General features: G+C 43.4%; 1 protein-coding gene across 1 annotated transcript in view; it reads right to left on the bottom strand.

The window, feature by feature from the left end:
* Positions 1-1,556: 1,556 nt before the first annotated feature.
* Positions 1,557-9,958, bottom strand: part of hcn2b (hyperpolarization activated cyclic nucleotide-gated potassium channel 2b) — a 61,126-nt gene continuing 52,724 nt past the window's right edge. The window contains exon 8 of the mRNA XM_037771010.1: positions 1,557-3,100. Coding sequence (XP_037626938.1) covers positions 2,157-3,100 — 944 coding nt within the window. The 3' untranslated portion in view covers positions 1,557-2,156. The remainder of the gene's footprint in view (positions 3,101-9,958) is intronic.

Raw genomic sequence — 9,958 nt, 5'->3', positions numbered from 1 at the left:
ATTTTTAATACAACAAATATTGATTGATGCAGCTTTAAATTAAACAAACATGCAGACATTTCCTGTAGAAATCGATGGCCTGGCTGGAACTAGACAATTTATCCCACAGCTGAAATTTCAGTACGAAGGATATTCGTTGACTGTGATCTGAACATCCCCGGGGTCTCACATATATATTTATCTGTGGGGACTATGAGAGGCAGGGAAAAAGTACAAAAGAACCCAACTAGATTCAGAAAATGCCAGTTTGATTTATAAATATACTCATTCATCCATTCATATCAATAGTCAGGGGGGAAATATGGCTTTAAATATTGGAATAAAGGTCATTATTGAATATTATCCAATTTTGTGCTTACAAATTTGATCTGTAGGGATACTTAAGTAACACAAGAAAAAACACACTAATTCAATGTTCGAACTTTTTATGACTTTTTACGAAAACCATTATTATGCCTTTGTGAGAAGATCGTCTTTTTATGAGGGGTGGAAGTAACAAAAATGAACTGATAATAATGCACGTGAAGGGAACTGAAAAATGGAGGCATACAAATGGATGTGAAATGAAAAATGGAGAGATAAAGTATCAAGTGATTTAATTAATTTAAAGCTGATTTGACTGAAACAGTCGTGATAAGATGAAAACAGAGCCACGTTTCATCATTTTCACCATCTTATATTCGTCATTCACAACACAAAATTGATCATTTAAGGAAAGTGGCCTCATGGGTGGAAGTAACAGAAAATAATTGAAGAAAAGGGAAGTTATGAAAATGAAATGAAAAATAGAGTGATAAATAGTCATTTGGTCTGATAAACTTGATTGACATTTTATTTGAAACAGTGTCGCTCTGATAATCAACTATCGACCATTCATCATTCACAACACCCACCTGACATTTATCGTTTACAGCACACAATTCACCCAGGAGGCCACTTTCCTTAAATAATAAATGGCAATGTGTTGTGTTTGATGAATGTAAGATGGTGAAAATGATGAAACATGGCTCTGTTTTCAGCATATCACGACTGTTTTAGTCAAATCAGCTTTAAATGAATCAAATCACTTGATAATTTATCACTCTATTTTTAATTTTTACGGCTGTTCAATTCACATGCGTTTTCATCACCTCTATTTTGATCAGTTCATTTTTGTTACTTCCACCCCTCATAGATTTTGGTGCCTTCAAATGGGGTCGCGTTTACCGTGTTCACGAGAAGAGTCCATATGAACGCTCCCCCTCTTGTGATATTCACGATCTCCTAAGTGGAAAGTTTCTGAAAGCTCAGAGTTCACGAGTTGTGACGTGTTTGTTGACATTCTCAGAAATGGCGGAGGCCTTGGAAGTTCATTTTTCGGTGCATAATAAGTTAATACATTGTAATTTTAGTCGTTTATTGTTTTTCTCTCCGTAATTTATAATACGTCTGAGGAAAATGTTGATATTCCCAACGGCCTCATCTTTTTCCTCTGTCATCATGGGTTTGCATTTCCTGCATTACGTTACCCGCTTGCTAGCTTGCTAAATTGTTAGCCTCTGTGGCTTCTAGACGCCAATAGTAACGTTAATATTGCCGTTGCGTAGCAGCGGTGTTCTCACGACTTGAACGCCAAGCATATTGTGTACACGACTTCCCATGTTGTAAACACAAGCTCATTTGAAGGCACCATTTTACAGCCAGCCTACTGACACAATGTGGTACATACAGTAGTTAAACCCCATTAAAGTGCCAACTTCTGATATCTGAAGCAGGTCCCTGATTTTCTTTTAGTCCCATCCGACCCCAAGTTTGCATTAAGTGAGGTGAACGAGAGGATAGTGAAGCAGATATGCCCATATGTTGTTGACTGTGTTTTAAAATACAGTAAATTAAGGAGGTGGGGAGATGCTACTTTACCTCTACTGTGCAACTACTATATCTGTGAGTAGAAACATCTCAGTGCTGCAGATTGAAAAGTCACCATACAGACTTAATGTTAGAACAGTCTTCTCTCAGATTCTCCCTGCTGCAACTCGCTCAACATTCATACATTCGGATAGTCAAACCGGAGTGAAGAGAGAAGAGGAACTATAGGAGAAAGAGCAGAAATCCCCCCCGTGTCCCTGCAGTCAAGCCCCTCGTTGAGTCACTCCCCCAGAAGAGTTCAATTAAGATCACAAGTTTGAGGATAGCCTGGATCTGATTTTGCTGTGGTCTGTCTCAGGAAGGCTCACTATAGAGTCCTTCTTGGGTAGTCCCGAGTCCCCAAGACCTGTTCCCGCACCGGCACCAAAACTCTGCACAGAACCGGGCAGGGATGCTACAGGGAAGGCCCCCACAGTCATTTGGTGGGGCAGTACCACCCGAGGTGGTATAGCGCTCCAGACACCTGTGTGACCTGCTGGGGTCTGAGGGGGTCCAATGGAAGTGGAGGAGACTCGTGTAGACTGGGGGGGACTTGGGGCACCTGGTTGCACCCCCTCATGAGGCAGTGAGGGCTGAGAGGCTGACAGAGCCCTGGCGTCTTGGCTCAAACTGCCCATTTGCAGGGAATGAGTACTCTTGTGTGTGCTGGGCCGGTGTGCTGGGCTGACTATGTGCTGCTGGGCTAGAGAAAGCTGGGAGCCTGAGCTGGGACCAGCCAGGGTACTGCATCCATACTGGAACGACCGTCCTCCAAGTGCCAGCGGACTCTGGACAGGGGGGCTGGACAGGGCGGGAGCAAAGGCACCAGAAGCAAGGAGCTGAGACTGCAGTGGAGAGGCTGAAACAGGGCTGGACACACCTTCCACCACCTGGAATCTCCTCACCATCCTGGGGGACTGCAGGGTCCCCGCTCCCATCGTGTTCCCTTGCATGGGGGCACAGAAGTTCATGGCTACGGCCTGCTGAAGAGTGGCAATCGCTGAATTCTGGGGATGGCTGGGAGAACTAAAGATGCCACCGTGTAGAGGAGGCGTCATGGACATGGCCCGCGATCGCGGTTGCACATCAACCTGTTGAACCATCTCCCGATCATATTTAACGATCTCCTGGATCATCTCGTTCTCGTGGTTGTTGAAAACACCCGAGTTCAGGTCACGCTGAACTTTGTGCATCAGGATTGAGTTCTTCTTGCCTGCAATGACAAGGAGACAGAAAGTAGTAGGGCTGTAAAGATGGAATTCGATTCAATAGTCTTAGATACGGCTACATCAATACAAAATTATGAATCTGACTCAAATTTTGAGGGGATCAAAAATCGATACCCCCGTCATAAGCCGATACAGACAGGAATAGCTCCACTTTTTACATGTTATGTGTGTGTATGACATGGATGTGGTGAGAGCGGAAAGAGAGAGAGCGAGTTGTCCGTGTGTGTTATTAACGTTACAAGGAGAGAGACAGGCAGTGAGACCTGACCCCTCATCTCTGTCTCTGCTGCATACAGAGACAGAGAGGAACGAAGCGCAGCAGTCTAACGTTAGCCGTCATGCATGCAAGCAGGCTGTCACTAGAGGGGAAACAAGCGGTAGGAGAGTCACATAAACAAAAGGGATTCAAATGTGTCAGGTGATCGTTTTATATGCTGGAGGCTAAGCTATATATATACTTACTACTACACACACAAAAATAGCGCTGTCAAAGTTAACACAATGAGTTAAACTGAATTTGGATCGGAGCCAGATTGGATCGGATCGATGTATTATATCAAACTGTATCGAATCCTTAACATGGTTAACTGTATCGTTTTTGTACCGTATCGCAGACCATGTATCGAGATGTGTATCGAATCATCTTGAGAGGGAAAGATGCCCACCCCAAGAATTGTTGCTGAAGTAGTTGCTACTCGTTGCTAAAAGAAAAACAGCCATAATTGTACAAGCAAAGTCTGGTTCCCTGGCATTATCCTACACCTTCTCTTATTCTTAGTCATTTTTTACTAGACACAAAAAGAACAGCTTCACCATTTATCTTTATCCTTTATTCTATTCCTGGATATAGTAGTCTATATATGGAACTATCTGCCGTTTTCTCCGCACACAAAATCCATCACTGACAAACACAATCACACAGATAGAGAGAGAAATAGAGAGCATCTGATATTTTGCACTGATTCCCTGTTATGGGGATATGGGGAAAGTGTTTTTGCCAGCTAGTGTTTTTGCAGAGTCACCTCAGTGCTGACAATGCAAGAGAGAGAGAGAGAGAGAGAGAGAGAGAGCGTGTCTGCTGCCAAAGCATTGGATTATTTTTGCCTCTGATGATGAATATGCTCGTGTGAGTCTGGGTGTACTTGTACATGGCTGATGCTCGGCATGCATTGGCCTTCCAGGAGAAAATTATCTGGATGTAACTCCAACTCAAGTCTCAGTTTTGCTTAACCCCCCACAAGTCTGCAGCACCAGAGACAACTGATGCACCTTCCGCTGAATTAGATGGTGGGAGCAGCAAGCTTGCAGCTTGAATACTTGGCTATAATGGGAGATGCTCCCCGTTGCACGCCGTATTGGAGGTGACGCAAGGCCAAATAGAGACATTATCATCTCAGCCGTGATCGTGGTGACAATAAATCACATGCTTGAGCAGTCGCTACAGCCAACAGCCAGTTAGCATATACGTTCTGCACTTGCATGAGAGGAAATAACTCTCCACACGAGCAGGCGGTGGTAGTCTGTATTCATCATTCAAAAGGACTGTGGATATACAAGCCGTTGTGATGATACGTACATGAGACAAAGCGCCGTTTGACGACCATTTTCACACCACTCTCACTCACCATTTTGCTGCCGTCCGTTCTTACCTTTCGCTTTCTGTTTGATATTGTGTTGTGTGACTTGTTGCCGGAAGAAAACGGTGGAAATGTGAGTGAGAGTTGGAGAGAGGAGTCCCGGTGTTATCAGGGTTTGTTGTGTTGCAGTACAGAAAGCGTAGCTTTGTGTTACCTAAAAGATTTTCAATGTCGTGGCTGATTATTTCGATGATTTCGACAATGTTGATGCAATGTTGAGATATCAGAACGAGACTTCTCCGAGTGAGACACACAGTAACAAACAGAAAGTGAAAGGTAAGAAAAAGGTTTTATTTCTCTGTAGGGTACTTTCCATTATGTTGGCAGACACTTATAATAACAATCTGAGCCTGTCAGTGGCAAAAACAATCACTTTTAGTGGACGTAAACTGAGGGTGAGGAGTTGCCCCAGGCAATTACATTGCAGCCTGTTTAGCGTCTGCTGTCTGCAGCGTTCTCCTTCCAATTTAAAAAATTGTTGTCCCTATTAGTCACAGTTACAGATGCAAACAGCTTAAAGCTATAATCTGGTCACATCAAATGGGAACATTTATGTTGTACATGGTCCCTTTTACATTAAATCAATAAATAAAACTTCCATAAAAACATGGGAAAATAGGGTCCAGGTTGGAAAATACTGAAGTTACCCTTTAAAACAAAAACAGCAATTCTGAAAAGTTTCTGCAGGTAAATGTCAAATTGAATTGAATTGTAGAATCCCACTTAGTCCTGTAAAAAGCAGGGTGCACGGCTACAGCCAGGCAGAGCAATGCTACATAGAGACGTCACAGCAGGAAAGAGTGTGAGAGAATCATCACATCTGATCTCACACGGTTCATCGCGGCCTGTTCCCGGAGAAAGAAAGCAGTGTGTGCGTCACAAAGTGGTGAGGTTCAAACCCCCTGGGTCCTCACCGCTGTCAGGTAAGTAAGATGAGTGTGTTAGAGACTGCTGTGTCTGAAACCTGCGGAGAGTTAGATTTACAAGTTCCTCCTCTCTGACGTAATGACCGGGAAGTGTGATGGGGGAGGTAAACAGAGACATCTCTCCTCTTAATGAAAAGACAGAAGGAGCCTATTTAGGGAAAGATTCTTTCTCACCAGTCAATCAATCGCTTTCACATGTAAGAAGAAAGGTAACTAATGGCAAGTTGAGGCAAACACACCCTCAATATGTCAGCTGTTTTCCTTAATCAGTTAAAGAGAAGAGGAGAAAGTTAAATCAGGTGGGGTGCCTCTCAGTGTTCGATGCATATTAACCTCTCCACAGCTGAACAAGGCTGAGGTTCAGACGATGAAGTAGGAGAAGTATAGTTTTTTACTTGAAGGATGCTGTATTTTGTTTAGCAACAACCCGTTTCATCCAATTTTTACTGGATTTTCTGCAAAACGGATAGGGTTGGCACTCTGACTTTAAGGCCCAGACACACCAAACCGACATAAAAGAACTAGCGGCGACGAATGCCAAATGTTCTGTCGCTTCACGTTGCCTGTGTTTGGCCAAAAAGTTGCACTTGAACACACCGCAAAGACTACAGCTAACGGCCAACTACCACGTACGTTCTGTGCCTGCGTGACATGAAATAACTCTCCACACCAGAGTCGGTAATGGCGGTAGTCTGTATTCATCATTCAAAAAGGGAAACCAGAAGACCGAGGACGGCAGACATACAAGCCGTTGTTGAGATACGTACATGAAACAAAGTAGCGTTTGCTGGCCATTTTCATGCCACTCTCACTCACCACTTAGCTTCATTCGAGATGGCCATGTTGTTGTGAAAATATCCGTGTATTGGAATGATCAGATGAGATGAAGATGAAAAATGAGAAGAGCCTTCTGTGTTTGTCCTCTTGACTTTACTTGTTGGCTTGCTTTCCTCACATCCGTTTCTCTTCTCGTGCACTGATTCGTTTAAGCTGAACAGCCAATCGGAGTGATTTCTCTCACCACCGAGCTCCGCAGCCGGTTAAACATGCTGAATCGGCCAAAAAGCTGACGATGCAGGACACACCGCAAAAACTAGGGCCACAGAAGCTCACCAACCGCCCAAAATTGGCCGACGTTGGTGCGTCAGCGCCTTTACCCAGGCTTGCTCATGGAAGGGCTGAAATGTTGGAAAATTCTGGAGCAGCCAGCCAATGATGGTGTCGATGCTAAAGGCCAGTCACAGTGCCGCTCTCTCCCCAACAAATGCTGCAAGGGAGGAAAATTGGGACCAAAGACAAGATTCCAGCAGCTGCTTCCAGATGAGCCACCATCTGCTGTACTTCAGGGACAAAGAGGGACTCATAGGAGATGGGCATGTAGAGAAGTGTGCGTGTGCCTTTGGGCAACTTCAGTAGCGCATACATCTCTTCTGCATTATTGTCTCTGTCAGTTTGGTTCTCTGATGCAGCAGGCGGTCTCTAGAGAGCTGGCGAGAAAGTTAGGCTGTTAGTCAGTTCAACAGCCTGAGTGAGGTTAAAAAGGCTGGTGATGAACTTGTTCCTCTCTGACACAGACAGCTGCCTGACCAGAAGGAGAGACGGGAGGAGGCAGATTCAGACTGTGGTGACTGCTGTGCCCTCCTGGCATGTTGTATGAGTTCCATCTGTGGACCGAAAAACACACATCAAGGCTTGGTGACGATGTCCCCTCTCAGGGTTTAGAAGGAGGAGGAAGAACAATCCCCATTTGCTGTGCTGCAGCCTGGAAAATCCCAGATGTAACATTGAAAGTTCTTCCTCAAGGAGCACTACTAGGTCTTCCTTGTAGATGCGCTAGGGAAGAAAGAAACAGCCTGGTAGCACAATCCCAGTGTCCATCTTGTTGAATCATGGATGGCAAATAGCACAATAACTCGCTGATGGCACTTTAGGGTTAGCTGGCAAGGGAACAGGGCAAGCAACAACTTGATAGGGAGGCGGGCACATGAGTTGTCTCAGGTGCAAATGCAGAACTTCATCGGGGGTTATGAAGCCTTTTAGAGGTCAGAGCCTACAAGACATTGAAGCAGTTGTTAAGATGAAGATGCCTCTTTTGCAGAACTCACACATCAGTTGCACCTATTCATCAGGGTCTGAAAATAACTTTTTTCAGGGTTTTTTTTGTCTACCACTCAGACAAAACGTTTGAAATCTATGCACTAAATGAAGGAATAATATTTACATAATTTAGACCTCATCTAATGTGAATAATGTTGTCATTCAATGTTCGATATATTTCCATAAAAGACTACATGTATGGTAAATTCAATTTATTTCAATTTTTTTTTTTTTTTATATATATAGCGTCAAATCATAACAGAAGTTATCTTAAGACACTTTTCATATAGAGCAGGTCGAGACCGTACTCTATAATTTAGAGACCCAACATGAGATCGCCCACGAGCAAGCACTCCAGAGTAGAAGAGTAATACACTGTATATTACTCGTTTTAACAGAGAGCAGACGGGCAAAACGAAAATGCACTGAATTCATGATGCAAAGATCTGTTAATTAGCAGGAATGTAGCACAATGTGGAAGTGAAAGCATTGTTCTGTTTATTTCATACGTGAAAGTGCACTAAAAATATTTAATCCCTAAAATCAATGATAAATAATCTCAATATTGATCAAAATAATCGTGATTATCATTTTGGACATAACATACTTTCGGGTGTGCATTTTCCTTGCCTGCCAAAGTGGCGGATGGCCTGACAATTTTACCCGCCAATGCCAACAATTTACCCGCATTTGGCGGGTGCTAATTTCAGACTCTGCTATTCATTATCAAGTACCACCCACATTCCCCCTTAAATCTTCTTCTGCTGATCTTATGTGACACTGTGTTGACAATGTGATGCATTAATGGTACGAAGAGAATGGCCAAGGGATCTACTGTATGTAGGAATGGCTCACAGGTCAAAGACTGTTTTCATAAAAAATGAATGAATGGCTGCTAGAGAAAGCCTGGTTCCGTCAAAAATGTGAGTAATTATGGTCTGTCAGGCTGAACTGATCCTAAATGACTGTGACTCCTGGTCACAGATACTCACCTAAAAAATCCTGGAACTTAAAGATTTGATTGATATTTGAAGCATTAGATTGCACTGGCTTTTAAAATGAGGTTCTTATGGAGATGCATCCAACTATCACTCTTTACCCTTGAAAGGAACAAAGCTTGTGTTATTATTTTACATTTCAGATTCTTAACATGGCTTCTGTTATCCCGCTGTGTGTTTAATCCGGATGCTTTTTTCCTGACAAACATTGTTTACAAAAAGCCAAACAAAAGACCACATTATCAGTGATTAATATTCATCAAGTGCACATGGAGCCCAGTGGGAATATTTGGTCGGTGGTTAGGTCGTGAAGCAGACACGGCAGTCTCCCCCCCCCAAAATATGTGAGCTGGCTGACTGAAGGCTGCTTGTGTGTGGAATCTGGCTGCTATGGCAACAGCTGGCAGGTGGCGGATGCGGGGCTTTTGTAAACACCTGTGGTCGTGTGACAGGGGGGACGTCAGCGGCACTGCTGACCTTCGGGGGCATGATGGGAGGGGGAAGTTGTTTGCATTGTGATGATGTTTGTGTTAACAAGAAGCTCCCAAGGCTGCTGAGCAATCATTTTAACAAATCAGTAAATTCATCTAGAGAATACAGGGGTACAAAAAACTGACATTAATCAGCGGTTTCTTCCGTGATATTCACAAAGTGTCACATGTTTATATAACCGTTTTCAAAATGGCAGATATCCACGGGAAGCTTTCAATTTCCATGACAGTTTTTGAGCTCAAGAAACTACATGATAAATGATTCACAGCCATGAATACATTTTCACTGTCGACTCCTTTCCTCCGCCGCACACATCGTCTCCCTGAGGATCATTCATACAGAGAATCACAGCTGTCAGACAGCGCAGTGATTTGACAGAGACATCAAGTTAATGAATGAATACATTTTCCTTATGCTTCATCTCATCGTATGAATGACTCGTTAGGCTTATGAAGACACCGTACCTGTGGCTTTTATCGGTGAGGTGTAATGCTAATTATCCGTGACTGAATCAGACATAAATTAGGTCTAGATGGAAAGATGAATTTGTTAACTTTTAGAATAATAATGTATGTTTAGAAACATAATGCTGTTTCCCACTGGACTAAAAACCCACTAACACCCACTAACATCTGGCTTTTGGCATTCATTCCCGGGACAAATGACTCTGCAGTAGTCACAGGTATTTATCG

This window comes from Sebastes umbrosus, chromosome 5 (genome assembly GCF_015220745.1).
Source record: "Sebastes umbrosus isolate fSebUmb1 chromosome 5, fSebUmb1.pri, whole genome shotgun sequence".
NCBI classification, from domain to species: domain Eukaryota; kingdom Metazoa; phylum Chordata; class Actinopteri; order Perciformes; family Sebastidae; genus Sebastes; species Sebastes umbrosus.
The sequence above is the reverse complement of the archived record's forward strand: the minus strand, read 5'-3'. Positions and strand labels throughout refer to the sequence as shown.